Here is an 18,284-nt window from a genome sequence, read left to right as displayed (position 1 = left end):
ATCTTAATAGACTGCGCTCAAGAACATTTTTATTGAGTAAGTTGGGTCTAATCCAGCTCAGTAGTGGCTAGACAGGTCTTAATACAGTTAAGCCTTCCAGTTATAGACCAATGTTCAATGTATTCAGTTATGCAACTTTGCAGTGTTTATTTGCTTCATAGAGTTTATTTGCTTCATATCAAGTACTGCTAACTGCTTCAGGACAATACATTTACCTAACCTGCTATCTAGTAGTCTGCTACATGGTTGTGAATCACGAATGCTTTAAGTGGTTGTTAAGCCACTTAGTGTTTTTTCCACAATCCCCTCTGTTAGGCTCCATGTACACGGGACGCTGGAAATGGCCGTTTAGGAGCAGTTGGGCGTTTTTTTCAGAAGCCCCTGAACCCATCTACATTTTATCTTATCTGTCCATGTACACCAGGTCGTTTACAGTCATTTGCAGGCAGTTGCGTTCAGGGACTTTTTTTAGAACGCAATTATTTGCGTTCGAACGTGTGTTTCCCGGCGTTTCAAACGCACAAACGCGTCCGAACGCGTCTGAACGCGTCCGAACGCGTCCGAACGCGATGACCCGCGTTTAGCGTTCACGTTTTTCCATTTTAAAGGGGAATAATTTTTTTGACCTCTAGGAACGGTTCTAAACGCAAACGCCCCTAAACGCCCTTAAACGCCCGCTAAACGCGGGTACAAACGCGACTGAACGGACGTTTCAAACGTCCTAAAAATTCCAGCATTCAAAGGGACTTTTAACAACGTCCCGTGTACATGGAGCCTTATAGTAAACAGTGAATGTGTTTTTTAAAAAATAAGCGGCTATATACCTTATTTTATAGCACCACTCTGCGCTTACGTGACTGGCTGTCTCTCTCCCCTCTCGATTTGCCAGCAAAGCAGGCAGGGCCGAGAAACCCCCACTGATGTCAGCCAGGAGGAGGAGAGGAGGAGAGAGGCCGGTCACGTGAGTGCTGAGCGGGGCTATAGTGGTTTATTTAAGAAAAAAAAACACATATACTGGGGAAATTTTTTACTATAACAGAGGTTATTGCAGAAAGAACACACATGGCAGCAGAAGGGGAGGGCTGGGGAACAGACAGAGCTGACAGGCAGGGAGGGGGGAGAGGATAGAGAAGATCAGCGAATGACGAGAGGATAGAGAAGATCAGCGAATGACGGAGGCACATAAACTGATCACGGTGTCAGGGCTCAGTAGTCATGATAAACCATAGTCAGTTTACAGTTTTTTTTTGGTAACAAACACTTTATGTTGTACAGATGTACATTGTTTTCTATCTCTAACCAGGTGTCAGTGGGGACCAAGCAGTTTTAGAAGTTGTGGCAGAACAGAGGACCCATTAATATCAAAAGCTCCTGTGGGGGTATGCACTACATGTATGTAGCACTCTCCCCATAGGTCTTTCTGTTTGTTGACTTCTTGGGCCTCCCTCTGCTTACCTTGCAGACAGTCACTAGGAGATTTTTCACACATCCATCCTTACTCCCGTTTGCTCGTTACTCAATAAACAGTCCAGGGTATTTGGTTTTGTATTTATTGTGGAACTTGGATGGGAAAAGGGAATAGTGGGATACTCCAACCAAACTACTCACAGTAGATGAGGACAACTCTCACTTGGACTCACCGGATTACTTGTAGAAGCAGACACTCTGCTTTAACCATACTGCCACTTGTATGGAAGGATTAAGTCTTCTTACTTTCTTTATAGCAGCAGACTTGATGTTACTACTTTATCTTCAGGACACTCTCCAACATCCCCTTGACTGACACCCATCCACCTACTTTTCCACTGAAGGGAAGGCCCTCACAGGACAAGCCCCATGACACAGATCTGTACTCACTGGAGGCAGAGTCAAATCCTTTCCAGTGTCTCCCTTCCAGTCAGCTCAAAAGCTGATGCTGGAAGATGTGAAAAAGTGTGTTATAATAAACTGTATTGTTTAGGAACACACACCCTTCCAGAACTATGGCACTTTCTTAATAGTATCTTAACAGGAAAGGTATTCAGCCAAATAATAAAATAGTGAGTAAATGTAATTTGCAGTTTATTAACAGGTGCAATAATGCAAAACAGACTCAGGGTGGCAAAACGCATGCATACACTAGGAATGATACAAAACAGATTATGAAAGCTGCACAGACATTAAGCAATGCTCTGTGATTCAGTCAAGGTAACATGTGGCTGCATACAGGGGCGGACTGAACGGTCGGGCAATTCGGACGTGGTCCGAGGGCCAGGCCGGGAAGGGGGGCCAGGCCTTGAAGGGGGCCCACCGCCCAGTACAGAATTAACTCACCCGATGTTGTCTCTGAGAAAACATCGGGCTATCTGGGCCGGCGATACATCGGTAGGAGGATGGGAGCGGGGCCCAGCGGCCGGCGATGCGTAGGTGGGAGGAGAGGAGCAGGCCCGGCGGACGGCGATGTGTAGGTGGAAGGAGGGACCCAGCGCTGGGTTACTTTGTATGGTGCCCTGTGAGCGGGGGCGTGTCGGCGTCGCATACTGATGTGACGTCGACGTGCCCCGCCTCCAGAAGCCGCGGGTAACGAACGGTCATCACCTCACTGCACCGCACCGGAGGCGAGTTCCTGACCTCACCTGCTTGTTCCCTTCTCTAATCTCTTGTGACAAATTGTTAGTAGTTTTTGTGTCCTATATAGCCTCACTCTATTTGAAATAAAGCTCCACGCAAAAGTCTCTCCTCTAAGGAATAGTGTGTACATTTGCATTATACCACAAAATTTTAATAAAAATATATGAATGAAAAATATATGATTCATATATTTTTATAAAAATGTTGTGGTATAATGCAAATGTACACAATATTCCTCAGAGGAGAGACTTTTGCGTGGAGCTTTATTTCAAATAGAAATTGTGCAAGTAAACCTGCGCTCAGGAATATAACCTATTTAGTGCAATTGTATGTGTTTATAATCTGTTTTAAGCTGCTGCTGAGAAAAGGATGAATCCTTAAATAGAGATTTTAATGTATCAGCGCTGCTCTATGTGCATAAAAATATATATCTAAGTGCTTAAATTGGTGGAGGTGTATACTATATATCACCAACCACCTACATGAGTATGTGCCAAATACCGGTATTTATAAAGCAAAAACACTGTGCAATCACGTATCTAAATAACAATCACATAAAGTGCAAATAGCTGAACCAATATAAGGTGCCAAGTGCAAATGTGCTAATGTACAAATACAGTATATACACTATGGAGGATCTCTTCTTTTCATGGCCATACTTTATGGGGATGTAATTGAGTGATAAGATACCGCAACCAGGAATCACTCAAACCTTGCAGCGGTATAGTGTGCAGTTACCCACTCGATACCCGGAGGGTCTAGCAGAGAGGGGAGCACACAGTGGAGCACCGGGCACTTTTTGTGATTGATCATCACTTCTTGTTTGGCACTGGGCACTTCTTGAGATTCATTATCATTTCTGTGTTTACACAAGGACTTTGTGAGACTGCTGATAGCACATGAATTATAATTTCAGCAGTGGAATAACCAGCACTTTGTGATTTAGTATCACCATATTGTTTGCACAAGAACTTTATGGAACTGTTGTGAGCACAAGAGTCATATACTGTATGTGTACATTAGCACATTTGCACTTGGCACCTTATATTGGTTCAGCTATTTGCACTTTATGTGATTGTTATTTAGATACGTGATTGCACAGTGTTTTTGCTTTATAAATACCGGTATTTAGCACATACTCATGTAGGTGGTTGGTGATATATAGTATACACCTCCACCAATTTAAGCACTTAGATATATATTTTTATGCACATAGAGCACAATTATTTAAAATAGAGGCCTTGTCGTTGAGCCATACATTATATAAAAACACAAGATTAGGAGCAGCATGGCTTATAAGTGTAATAAGACCCATCTTTATAATGCACCATTTTATTAAAACTACATCAGTTAACCACTTCTGGACCAGAAGATTTTCCCCCTTAATGACCAGGCCATATTTTGCGTTTCGGCACTGCGCTAATTTAACGGACAATTGCGCGGTCGTGCGACACTGTACCCAAATAAAATTGGTGTGGCTGGAGGCAGGGCAAGGGTGTGGCTGGAGGCGGAATATAGGTGGGGCCTGGAAGGGGGCCCTTGATTTATTTTGCCCAGGGGCCCTGAGTGTTCTCAGTCCGCCCCTGGCTGCATAGCATAGTCTATATAAAACTTAATAACAACAGAGAATATAGATGAGAATCACTACTTTAGGAAAACAGTATCGAATGTGTAGACAGGGGCTGTGGGTGCAGCTACTAAGCTGTAGTCACATGACTGCTGTTTTTTTTTTTACCTCTGGTGCAAGGGGAACCTTGCAGAGGATTGAATGATGCTCTGTACCGGAATCCAGCATCCATCTTGTTAGAACCTGTTGAGCAGAGCGTCCCAGCGAGAGCTTTCTACATCTCCCAGACTCCTCTCATATACATTCAGGGACCTCTCATATACATTCAGGGACCACAACAGTACAATCGGTCTGTATATGCAGTAAAGCATGCTTGTTATACTCACTGTGAAACCTAAGGGGTCCTATGTATTGTGTAAAAAGGCTGCTTGATACTTTCTTTGCTGATCCTCCCCTTCATTTATTGTCCCCAATCCATCTGCTGATAGTACAGATTCTTAGGGACACTCTGCACATGCTCAGTTTGGTGTGTTTTTTTTTGGTAGGGTGCAGGTGATCAGCACAGGGCACATCAGCACTGCCAGACATAAGGTTAGGGGTCATGCAGCCTCATAAGACAGACAGAGGAGAATGAAAACTCCTCCTAAATGCTTTAACTAGTGCTTGGCCTGACTACTATATACTGCTGATGAGAAAAGGTATTTAGCAGTTTATATTTACTAAAATAATTGCAGTTCCATGTTCTGTGTGTGCAGTGGATTTGCACAGAGCAGCCCAGATCCTCATTTTCTCAGGTCTTCTTTGGTGCTCCTGGCCCCACCCTCCTGTTGAGTGCCCCCACAGCTTGCTATGGGGGCACCCGAGTGGAGCCACAGCTCCCTGTATCCATTCAGATACAGAGCCGCGGCCCAGTCCCCTTTCTCTCCTGATTGGCTGACTGACTTTTTATTGGCAGAATCGGGAGCCAAAGGCGCCATGCTGCTGTCTCAGCCTATGAGAAGTTGAGTACGGGCACCCGAGATATTCTTACAACATCGCTTGATCTAGATGGGGCTTAGGTAAGTATGACGGGGGCTGATGCACACAGAAGGCCTTTTATCCTAATGCATAAAATGCATTAAGATAAAAAACCAGACTTAACAACCACTTTAATATGATAAAGAGTAGATATATTTATATGCTCTTACAGATACAACTGGCCCTTTGAGGGCAGCCATAATGCTGTGAAAGCAATGAAATTGAGTTTGACACCTCTGTTTTACAAGAATAAGAAGTGTAATAAAATACTAATGAACTGATTGAGTAAGGTCAATTAGAATACAAAAATTTTGAAAATATTTTTACAAGCTGTATTCTACTGTATGTTATTATGTTTTGCATACAAGCTTTTAGACAAAATACAAAAATCAGTAGCAGAATTGAAACTCTATCATTCTGGGTGATTCCCAACTCAATCTATATACTGGCACCTGACCAGGACAGATGGTCCATTTACATCATCAAAAGGATATTATTCCACTGTAAATGTGCTTTACCTTGTCCATAAATTGGCTAGCTCATCCTCAGAGAACTCTATGCCCATGCATATCAGTGCTTCTGTAAATTGTTGGAAAGTGATCAGTCCAGATGGCTGAAAACAAGATGGGGGCAGAAACTTCTTCAGAGATATGCTGACCCAGAAATGAAAAAAAATATATACATTAAGATAATTTCATACTATAGTTTAGGGCACAACTTTACATTAATGTAAACCCAGATAGGCTGGGTTGAAAATAAATCCTTCAGTAAATCAGCTCTTCCATTCACTGTTTCCATAGCTCTTTTTTACGTACATACAGCAGGTAAAAAAAGTATTGAGCACGCTACCATTTTTTTAAGTAAATGTATTTCTAAAGGTGCCATTGACATGAAACTTTCACCACATGTCGGTAACAACCCATGCAATCCGTACATACAAAGAAACCAAAACAAATAAGTTCAGAAATGACGTTATGTGTAATAAAATGGAATGACACAGGGAAAAAGTATTGAACACATGATGAAAGGGAGGTGCAAGAAGGCATGGAAAGCCAAGACACCAGCTGAAATCTATCAGCAGTTAAAAAGCAATCCTGCCCCTTGTCAGTGCAAATTAATATCAGCTGGTTCAGTCTCAACTGATGGGTAAAAGCAACGAGCTCTCTTAAGACATTTGCAACCTTATTGTTGCAAAACATACTGATGGCATTGGTTACAGAATGATTTCTAAAATTCTGAATGTTCCGGTGAGCACTGTTGGGGTCATAATTCCGAAGTGGAAAGAACATTATTTCATCATAAATCGACTACAACCAGGTGCTTCTCACAAGATTTCTGACAGAGGAGTGAAAAACATTATCAGAAGAGTAGCCCAAGAGCAAAGGACCACTTGTAGAGAGCTTCAGAAAGACCTAGAATTAGCAGGTACAATTGTTAAAAAAAAAAAACCAATAAGTACTGCACTCAACCCCCATGGCCTGTATGTACACCCATTTAGACAAGTCTGTAAAATACTGGGAGAATATAGTCTGGTCAGATGAGACCAAAATTGAAATCTTTGGATGCCATAATACACACCATGTCTGGGGATCAAATGGCCCTGCACATCACCCCGAAAAATACCCTACCAACAGTGAAGTTTGGAGGTCGGAACTTCATAATGTGGGGCTGTTTTATAGATATAGGGTACTGGTAAACTTCTAGTCATTGAAGGAAGGATAAATGGAAAAATGTATCAAGACATTTTTGATAAAAATCTGCTGCCATCTACCAGGATAATGAAGCATTTCAGAAAGACAATGATCCCAAACACAAAGCCAAGAAAACTCTCAATTAGTTTCAAAGAAAGAAAATAAAGCTGCTAGAATGGCCCAGCCAATCACCTGACTTGAATCCAATAGACAATGTATGGAAAGAACTAAAGATCACAGTTCATAGAAGAGTCCCACGGAATCTTCAAGATTTGAAGGCTGTTTGTGTGGAAGAATGAGCCAAAATCACACCTGAGCAATGCATGTGACTAGTTTCTCCATACAGGAGTTGTGTTGAAGCTCATTACCAACAAAGGATTTTGTACGAAGTATTAAATAGATTTTAATTAGCGTGATTAATATTTTTTTGTGTCATTCCATTTCATTACATATAACATAATTTCTGAACGTATTATTTTTTTTTGCTTTATTTGTAAGTATGGATTGCATGGGTTGTTGCCGACATGTGGTGAAAATTTCATGTCAATAGTACCTTTAGAAAGATATTTACCTAGAAAAATGGTGACAAGTTCATTACTCATTTTACCCTCTATATATAAAAGTAACTTACCTTTTCTTTATTCTATCTGCTAGTGTTTTCCACATGCTGTCATTGTCACTGTCACTACATGTATTGTTCATGTTGGCCTCAGTGCCTTTCTGTTTGCCAACATTTCTCTGCAGATGTTTAGCAGCAGTTGGCTTTATCCATTCAGTATTATGAGCCTGGTAAAGGTAATAAAACATAATGGAAATCGATATTATTTCTTAAAAGATGTCTTTATTTAGAGCAACATAAATAAATGCCAGTGTATTGATTTGTCCGCTGCAGCAAACAATATGACTTTTTTTTCATAGAAACTGACACTAATTAGCTGTCATAGACGCAAGATGATTTTTTTTTAGAGCATCCTGAAAAAATTAGATAATGGTGAAACAGCAATTTATTATTTGTTATATACTCATTTTTACCCCTTAGACACAGATGACTACTTCTAGCAATGTGCTTTTTTCTTTTGAGATGAAAGGCACAAATATTTTTAATGAAGCAACGGAAAAAATGTTTAATACAATGCACTGTGTGAATGTCCATTTGCATTTACTGTCTTTTTTATTTCTTTTGCATTGTTTTGAACAAATCTGCTTAGATAATTTTGTCAAAACAAGTAATTTTCACTCTTGGTTAAATTAACCAGTGTGTATAGAAAACATTAAATCATGCACACAAGTTCTTGGTGTGTTAAGGCTGACCTATAGGCATGGGATACATACATGGGAGTTGTTTTACAAGCCAAATGCATTGTATTTCTGCTCATCAATTTTGAAGTTGGCACAGTGCCGTTAAACAGCACACATCACACCCCTATCTGGAAGAGCAGAGGACCTGATTTTTCTGCATTTAAATATTACAACCAGTTTTTGAACAGAAAGACTGTACTTATTCCCACAACAATGTCCATAAATTGGGCTTCAAACTGGGGTGGAGCTAAAGCCAGCATCAACATAAATAAAGAGGTGTTTTTCCTTCACAATGTGGCCATCTATCAGAATGGGACAAAGTGCAATATGCACTTGATCCCCTTTGGGGGATAAAGTAAGAATTAAAACAAAAAAAAGTGAGAGTTCTCCAAGGACATTTTCGAAAGTGAGAGGGAATTTCCCTTGTTTTGGGGACAACTCTACATTTTTGGAATTCCCATCACGTTCTTTTTCAAAGCAGGCATTAAATCCGCTCTATGTGCATGGCAGGACCCCATACCCTTACTGGGAGTGCGGTAGCAGTGATATGCTGTAAAGGTGGATGTGGACAAGGTTCAGCATGTTCCTCCTAAATGCAAATCACAGAGACACTGTACATTGACACAGGGGCTTGAGAGTTAACTGGAGAACAGTTATGATGTAGGTGTACATGGTGTACATTTATCTCTAAGAGCAGAGGCCCAACTTAAAGTTGAGTGTTCCCCCATTGCAGCCTCAGCCTTGTCCCAGGGCATTGATGAAAACAGCACAAGAGTAAAGGTACCCCATGTATATAAAAGTGAACCTGTCCCAGGTGCCTAGCGTAGCCCAGGAGAACCCACCCTGAGGTAGGCCTCTCATGTGGTCCCTGCTTGGCACCCAACAAGGATGGAAACATGAAGGACTTGACAACCACGCTGTCACCATGACCTGCCTCCAACTACCGTTATATATGTTTACTTAAAATGCGCCTGTGCTCTAAAAACAAGTATTAAGTTTGCTTTTTTAGAGCAGCTACCTACAAGGTAATATTTCTCTATTCAAGTGGCATTATATATCCCCTGCGGGGTTATATAGAGTGTGTATTTTCCCGTTATCAATCCAGACAGAATAACATGACCATTTATATTATAAGGTACTTCTAATAGGAATGCCAAAAGTTTTTTTTTTTTGTTACTCACATGAACATACTAAGTGATTATGGACAGGAAATGTCTAAAATAAATATTTAAACTAAAATGTAATATATTTCAGTTTATTAGTGCGTATATGTGGCTACATTTGTTTTTCATTTTTTTTTCCTTTATTTTTACATGGTAATTCTGCCAGTAACATTCTTAACATAGCACCGTGGTCTAGTGCGTTCGTGCACATATCCTCTGATTAATGCATCTCCCTCTGCTGTAGGTTCGAGGCTGACCATCTCCACCTAACTTCCACATAGCACTGTGGTCTAGTGCGTTTGTGCACAAATCCTCTGATTAATGCATCTCCCTCTGCTGTAGGTTCGAGGCTGACCATCTCCACCTAACTTCTACATAGCACCATGGTCTAGTGCGTTTGTGCACAAATCCTCTGATTAATGCATCTCCCTCTGCTGTAGGTTCGAGGCTGACCATCTCCACCTAACTTCTTATATCAGTGACACTTTTGTCACATTACGTTTTTGGTTCATACTATTCAGATGTATCTATAGTGCTTTCTCTCACATTGGATTTACAGTGCATTATATTTTATCTAGCATACCAGCACTTTACTAGCACCTTATAATATCTTTCTCCACTAGGCAGCGCCATTTTCCTACCCTCTTTTTCCATTTATCGTATAGTCTTTTGACTATAGTTTAGGGAGGCTGCAGCCTAATACTTTTATATATTTATTTATTTTTTATATATCCAAATAGACCACAAGCGCAGAGTCTTAATATATTTACAACAGAAAAAAAGACTATGGAATTCCATTCTTCCCTTATTGTCCATAACATAGATGGGCATGGTTCTGCAGTCATCAGAGAACAATGTAATCAATAACAGTTAACACAGACAATTACTATATTAGTTCACTGGAATTCTGGCAGGATCAATAAGTATACTTTGAACTTATCAAACAGATAATAAAACACTTTCAATTATATAGTTGACAAACCAAAATTAGGTAAAAACAAAAAAAAAGAGTACAGTGCTTTTGTTAGTGCAGCGCAGTGCAACAATTCACTGTATTGCACCATGCTGAGTCCAATAGAAGTTACTGAAATGTCACTTTGTAAAATTTCAATAAAGTTTGCACAAAAAAAATTAAGCCTTATGCTGTGCCAGATTTGGTGCATCAGCTCAGTTCCTACTAATGCACTGCAGTGGCCATGCATTCAGTGTGACTAATAAGCTATAAGCTCAGTCAGCCCTGGGGATCAGGTGCTGTCCATGAGTAACCATAGACATGGGAATTATTAACTTCTTACAGACCTGACAAAATTGGGGTAATGCATTATGAGTTTATGTTGATTACATCATTGATTCAGAGTTTTTCAAGTCCAAGTGACTCCTAGAAGAGAAGGGTCATGACAATTGTGTGCAACCAAAAAGTAATTTTGATTGGGTTATTGAAAGGATTAGCGAGGTAGTAAGCAGACTGGTAAGGACAGATAATTCAGTCTTATTTAGTTTTTTTTAGATTTCAATAGATTTTTATTTGGTTTAAGTGAAAGTTAAATATACATAAGAAAACAATGGAATATCATCTGTCATAAAACATAACAACATAGTGTGAGAAAGTATTTAGTTTTTTTAAATTTAATTTTCTATTACTTCTTACAATTTATATACATTTCAACACATTTGAGATGACTTTACCTTTTTACTCTGAAAACAATTCTTGAAATCCCCAAAAGAAATGTTAGAATGCCCAGATAGATTTAATCTGTATCAAATAAAGTACTTTTATTATTATGTGAATCAGACTTGAACAATGTAAGTCTATATCTACTCATTTATATACGGTATTATTTGCTGAATAAAGCTAGCCATGAAAGAGAAGGCCATGCTAAATTCTCTTATAAAGAATCCTTTTTCTTATGATCATAATGTTAATTTAACTCCTCTAAATATGTCTGTTTTGATTGCAAAAAACTAAACTGTCAAATACATTTAATATTAATGCCCACAATTTGACCCTGTTTGAGAAAATCTTCAAAAAGTAGGCCCCAGGATGAAGTTGTCTTCTAAACTCAACACTTCTTGAAGTGTCACTCTCCTGGTCCCCTGCTCCACTGATTGGCTCCCCTCACTGACCTCCAAAAGGACACACTATTGACATTGGGGTCCCTGGAAGAAATCACTTAGTCGATTGGGGGAAGGAGGGGAGATCCAGAAGATTAATACCCTTGGTAGTATCAATTTCAAAAGATAATTTCATATTTTTCGGCAATGGAGTGTCAGCCAATTGTGCTGGCAGCAGAAGAGGGGGGTATTAACTCCCCTAAGTGGTTCAAGCAATTTAATTTTCTCAGCATGATCATTAATGTTTTGCAGAATTGAGCTTCAATGGGTAAGAGAACTAATCAAATTTTTTTGGGCAAATTTAACAGTTGTCTCTGGTAAGACAAATGTGCAAAACCCCTGCTTTCTATAACCTGTAATCATGGCTGTATTTACCACAATGGCAATTGTAGGCCTGTCTAAAAGAAAGATTCAAACAGACAACTAAAAAATGCATCTAAAGACCCTTAAAATATATGTATATTAAATATATTGCACTTGTAGTGTAAAAGGATAGGTAAATAAACAATAAGAATATTCAAAACAGGAACATACACCATCATCTCAGAGAAACACCCAACACTATACAATAGAGAGCAAACTGTCTCACGTATGCTCATGTGACACGTGGCCAAACGTTGTTTTCAGGCATAAAGGTAGATCTTTTCCCATGAAAGAGTTTGCAATGTGCTCCTCCAATTTTGTACTCTATGTTACCTTCCACCTTCCTATGTTATACCTTCCACACACGCTTGACACCATCTGAACCAAATAGGTTTATTTTGGTCTCATCAGACCACAGGACATGGTTCCAGTAATCCATGTCCTTAGTCTGCTTGTCTTCAGCAAACTGTTTGTGGGCTTTCTTGTGCCCCATCTTTAGAAGAGGCTTCCTTCTGGGACGACAGCCATGCAGATCAATTTGATGCAGTGTGCGGCGTATGGTCTGAGCACTGACAGGCTGACCCCCCACCCCTTCAACTTCTGCAGCAATGCTGACAGCACTCATAGGCCTATTTCTCAAAGACAACCTCTGGATATGAGGCTGAGCACGTACACTCAACTTCTTTGGTCAACCATTGCGAGGCCTGTGCTTAGTGGAACCTGTCCTGTTAAACTGTTGTGTGGTCTTGGCCACCGTGCTGCAGATCAGTTTCAGGGTCTTGGTAATCTTCTTATAGCCTAGGCCATCTTTATATAGAGCAACAATTCTTTTTTTCAAATCCTCAGAGAATTCTTTGCCATGAGGTGCTATGTCGAACTTCCAGTGACCAGTATGAGAGAGTGAGAACGATAACACCACATTTAACAAACCTGCTCCCCATTCACACCTGAGACCTTGAAACACTAACGAATCACATGACACCAAGGAGGAAAAATGGCGAATTGGGCCCAATTTGGACATTTTTCCTTAGGGGTGTACTCATTTTTGTTGCCAGCGGTTTAGACATTAATGGCTGTGTGTTGAGTTATTTTGAGGGGACAGCAATTTTACACTGTTATACAAGCTGTACACTCACTTACAAGCTGTACACTCACTACTTTACATTGTAGCAAAGTGTCATTTCTTCAGTGTTATCACATGAAAAGATATAATAAAATATTTACAAAAATGTGAGGGGTGTACTCACTTTTGTGTATGCAGGTGACTTGGCCAATAGGAGAATCTTATTGAGTAAAATCACTTTAAAGAGGGTTATTTGTTTTTTCTTCTCTGTGATTTCTTATGATGGTCACTACTGCATTTTTAATCAAGTGCTGTTATTATTATTAATCACTGCCATGATTTACAGTAGTGGTCTTCAAACCGCTGCCCAGGGGCCAGATGTGCTTGCCTTTATCTGGCCCTTGGGGCACTATTCCACCAACTGCCTCCAATGGTGGGGCACCATTTCCTCTGCTGACACCATCAATTGGGCACTATTTTTCCAATTGATACCAACAATGGGGCACTTTTCCTCTATTCCTCCCAATAAAACCAATGATGGGGCACTATTCCTCCCACTGACACGGGGCATTTTCTACTCCTAGTAGCCACAGTCCAGCTTCCCTAAAATCGGAAGTACAATAAACTGGTCCTTTGCTTAGAAATCCTGATTTACAGGAGTTATTATTACAGCTGCTTTTATATTTGTATATGCTTATATGCGGGCTGCACAGTGGTGTAGTGGTTAGCACTTTCACCTAGCAGTAAGAGGGTCGCTACCTGCCTGCCTGGAGTTTGCATGTTCTCCCTGTGCCTGCGTGGGTTTACTCCGGGTACTCTGGTTTCCTCCCACACTCCAAAGACATGCTGGTAGGTTAATTGGATCCTGTATTAAAAAAAAAATGGCCCTACTGTGTATGTATGTGAGTTAGGGACCTTAGATTGGAAGCTCCTTGAGGGCAGGGACTGATGTGAATGTACAATGTATACGTATGTAAAGCGCTGCATAAATTGACAGCGCTATATAAGTACCTGAAATAAAAATAATAATAATATACACCATTTCTTGTATTTATTTATCTTAAGTAGAAACTGTTCTGTTAGGGTAAATGGTGCACTCTTTTAGATTTTACCTTTAATTTATTTAATAGAAGTTAATATGAGTCAGTTTCCTTTAAATTGTATGATGGGCTTCACCTTCACCTATCTATACCCATTTATATAAATTTGTAATAGGTATAGATTTTTCCATGTATGTAGAAGTTTCTCCAACCTAAAACATTCATTTATCTGTTACCAAAGGTTTTGGGCATGTTGAGAGTGTGTGTTTTGTGAACTATGAAGGAAATTATGCAGTGGTGGGATTCAGCCGGTTCGCACCGGTTCCATAGAACCGGTTACTAACTTTCTGCAAGTTTGCAGAACCGGCTGAATCCCTCTGTGCGTCTAAGGACGCGCAGTACAATTGAATGTCCCGCGCTCGGACCGCGCAGCCGCAGACGTGGCGGCCAGGGGGCGGAGCAGTACGCCCCGACCCGCCCATTCTGTGACAATAGCGAATGAGAATTCGCTATTGTCACACGGATCCTCTACCGTGTCAATCAGAGAGCGGGTCCTCCCACTTCCTGATTGGCCGAAAGGCAAACACCGTGCCACTGGATGAGGAGGAGGCGCCACGGGAGGACTGAGGACTCGGAGACGCGGGGAGCCGGGGACTGAAGAGAAGCTGCGAGACCGTCCGTGAGGTAAGTGCATGGGTCTCGCGGGGGGATCGCTGGCACTCTGCAATGATTGGGGGCAATGCTGTGGCTGGCACTCTGCAATGATTGGGGGCAATGCTGTGGCTGGCACTCTGCAATCATTGTGGGCAATGCTGTGGCTGGCACTCTGCAATCATTGGGGGCAATGCTGTGGCTGGCACTCTGCAATCATTAGGGGCAATGCTGTGGCTGGCACTCTGCAATCATTGGGGGCAATGCTGTGGCTGGCATTCTGCAATCATTAGGGGCAATGCTGTGGCTGGCACTCTGCAATCATTAGGGGCAATGCTGGGTCTGGCACTCTGCAATGATTGGGGGCAATGCTTGGCTGGCACTCTGCAATGATTGGGGGCAATGCTGTGGCTGGCACTCTGCAATCATTGGGGGCAATGCTGTGGCTGGCACTCTGCAATCATTAGGGGCAATGCTGTGGCTGGCACTCTGCAATCCTGCAATCATTAGGGGCAATGCTGTGGCTGGCACTCTGCAATAATTGGGGGCAATGCTGTGGCTGGCACTCTGCAATCATTGGGGGCAATGCTGTGGCTGGCACTCTGCAATCATTAGGGGCAATGCTGTGGCTGGCACTCTGCAATCATTAGGGGCAATGCTGTGGCTGGCATTCTGCAATCATTGGGGGCAATGCTGTGGCTGGCACTCTGCAATCATTGGGGGCAATGCTGTGGCTGGCACTCTGCAATCATTGAGGGCAATGCTGTGGCTGGCAGTCTGCAATCATTGGGGGCAATGCTGTGTCTGGCACTCTGCAATCATTGGGCATTGGGGGCAATGCTGTGGCTGGCACTCTGCAATCATTGGGGGCAATGCTGTGGCTTGCACTCTGCAATCATTGGGGGCAATGTTGTGGCTGGCACTCTGCAATGATTGGGGGCAATGCTGTGGCTGGCACTCTGCAATGATTGGGGGCAATGCTGTGGTCACTGTGCATTGAAAGGGGGCACGCTGGTCTCTCTGCATTGAGAGTGGGGCACGCTGATCACTGTGCATTGAAAGGGGGGCACGCAGTGCTGATCACTGTGCATTGAAAGGGGGCACGTTGGTCTCTCTGCATTGAAAGGGGGGATGCAGCGCTGGTCACTGTGCATTGAAAGGGGGGCACGCTGGTCACTGTGCATTGAAAGGGGGGCACGCTGGTCACTGTGCATTGAAAGGGGGCACGCTGGTCACTGTGCATTGAAAGGGGGCACGCTGGTCACTGTACATTGAAAGGGGGCACGCTGGTCATTGTGCATTGAAAGGGGGCACGCTGGTCATTGTGCATTGAAAGGGGGCACGCTGGTCACTGTGCATTGAAAGGGGGCACGCTGGTCATTCTGCTGGGAAAGTTGGAACTGGTTACTAAAATTTTTGAATCCCACCACTGAAATTATGTATTATTGGGCTGGTCTGGTTTAATGGCTATTAAGGCATTTACGGGGTTCCTTCCATTCAGTCTTTATCAGTCTTTATCAATCTTGGAGGCTATTTGCGCTAGTTAGGCTGAGGAAGATGAGATTTTTCATGAAACATCTTCTAATTGTCCTTGTTTTTTTCCATCCTAGAGTGGTGGTTCTGATCAGCATAGAAGACAGCACATGACAAGTGCCACTTGTAGGAGAGGGGTGGTTTGCTGGACTAACCATTTATTTGACACAGTTGCAGATGATTTCGCTGCTGCATTTTATGTTTTATATACTACAATATGAGGGAGATTTACTAAAACTGGTGCACGCAGAATCTGATGCAGCTGTGAATGGTTGCCAATTAGCTTCTAACTTGTTCAATAAATCTTTGACAATAAAACCTGGAAGCTGATTGGTTTCTATGCAGAGCTGCAGCAGATTTTGCACCCTCCAGTTTTAGTAAATGACCCCCTATGAGAGCTCTCCTGCACCACTGTTCTGCTATTCTTTCATTTGTAGGCCTATGCCTAGGGCAGCAGGGTAAGGGTGGGAGGCAGCACCAAGCAACAACTATTTACTTATTTGAATTCCCTCTTTTGGTCAGTTTGGTTAGTTGTGGACACTTGTGGCTAAATTCAAAAAGAGAATTATAGAGGGAAGGGAGTGGAAGAGATGCTGAGAGGTGTCAGAAGATTCAAGAAGCATGAAAATGTCCCCTTTTTCACTTATTTGTAGGTCTGAACGCTATAAACTGGGAGTATAAAGCAGACCCCATGCTTCCTTCATAAAGTCTAGCTTCAGTTTTTACTAAAACAATTGTATGCTACGAAGGGGGTGAAGCTTGCATAAAAAGTTTTGCCATTCAAGTGTACCGCAGGCTGCATAGTGTTCAAATATGGCCCTGCCTATAGCACCCACCTTTTAACAGCCGCACTGAACTGAATTATGTTTGCCATGGTTTACTGCAAACATCATCATACCAATATCTGTAATAACTTATAAAAAGGCTTAGCTCTCTGCATGTTTAGGTTTACTAATTATTCTTTCCAACAAGACATGATCCAAGGTTAGCTATGTATAAACAGTTAGGTGTTTTAGTCGTTTATTTCGAGCCCCTTTGGCTCTTTGCTTTACAGCATAACCCAACCTTGACTTTCTTTACTATAGCCATAGTAAATAAATTATTTTTAACATGCTATTAAATTGCTGCAGGTGGACAGAATGACAATAAATATCACTTTTTTCATCAATAATTCATGGCGTTAAGTTCTCGTTCCCTTCTACCAAGTGCTTATTTAGCCTCACAGTGCAGCAGAGAGCACTGAACATTCCCAGTATCTGTCCTATCAAGTAACAGAGGCAGTATCATTGTGTCAGGTCTATAGATTGGAGCTTTGTGCCTGTTGTCATTAGCAGCTGCTGAGTGAGGCAGATCAGCACTGTTGTATATTGCAGAAATACGTACAAAAGAAATTACAAAACCATTTTTTTACCTAAAGAGTAAGGCTAGATTCACACTGCTGCCATACGGTTTTGATTCAACTTTCTGTGCAATTATGTAGTGCTACTTGGATGCAACTTGGATGTGGTTTGTATATTCTATCGGGGCAAAAATAACACTGGAATTGCAACAAAGTAGTACAGAATCTTTTTTCCAAAATCACTTCATGCTGAGTCACATCTAAGTGAACAGACATCATTGAAAACAATGTTATTTCCCTTGTCGTTCAATTCTGTGCGATTCAAGTCAATTCTGTGTGAACCAGGCTAACTCTGCATTAGTGGGAAAAAAAATAGATAGCAAATGTAAAAAATGATATTGCCTATACAATTGCGACAGAAGTCATATTGTAATTAAATATTAAAAAATAACTTTCCTTTTCAATCTGAAGCTCTGTAATTTTCTATAAAATGCATTAAATATGGCAACCTGGAGGTGTTCTGTACACAGAATATTGCCAGAGGTCTGCACTAAGATACAAGTAAGATTTTAAGCATCCCCTGCAACCAAAATTTCATTTTTTGTGAAATACTTCCAAAGGGAAATCACATCTAAAGAGATGCACACCCTGCAACTTTCCTTATTAGAACCCTGCAAGTGCAGCAGCTGACTGATAATTATAAAATTAGCCCCAATCACATTCATCTTGCGCATTGGACGCAGACAATCAAATTATTTCTTCAGAATAACAAAAGGTAGGAATCTGCAACAAAGTTTGGTAAAATCTCTGCAATGTTCATAGAGGAGACAGTTTTT

The 18,284-nt window shown here is 41.4% G+C and overlaps 1 protein-coding gene across 1 annotated transcript in view; it reads right to left on the bottom strand.

The window, feature by feature from the left end:
- Positions 1-18,284, bottom strand: part of LOC309553515 (EF-hand calcium-binding domain-containing protein 6-like) — a gene marked incomplete at both ends in the record, with an annotated part of 129,871 nt that overhangs the window by 55,465 nt on the left and 56,122 nt on the right. The window contains 3 exons of the mRNA XM_082254753.1: positions 5,713-5,847; positions 7,517-7,671; positions 11,034-11,100. Of these exons, the coding sequence (XP_082110879.1) occupies positions 5,713-5,847; positions 7,517-7,671; positions 11,034-11,100 (357 nt within the window). The remainder of the gene's footprint in view (positions 1-5,712; positions 5,848-7,516; positions 7,672-11,033; positions 11,101-18,284) is intronic.

This window comes from Pelophylax lessonae (assembly GCF_965119305.1).
Source record: "Pelophylax lessonae genome assembly, chromosome: 4".
Taxonomy (NCBI): domain Eukaryota; kingdom Metazoa; phylum Chordata; class Amphibia; order Anura; family Ranidae; genus Pelophylax; species Pelophylax lessonae.
The sequence above is the reverse complement of the archived record's forward strand: the minus strand, read 5'-3'. Positions and strand labels throughout refer to the sequence as shown.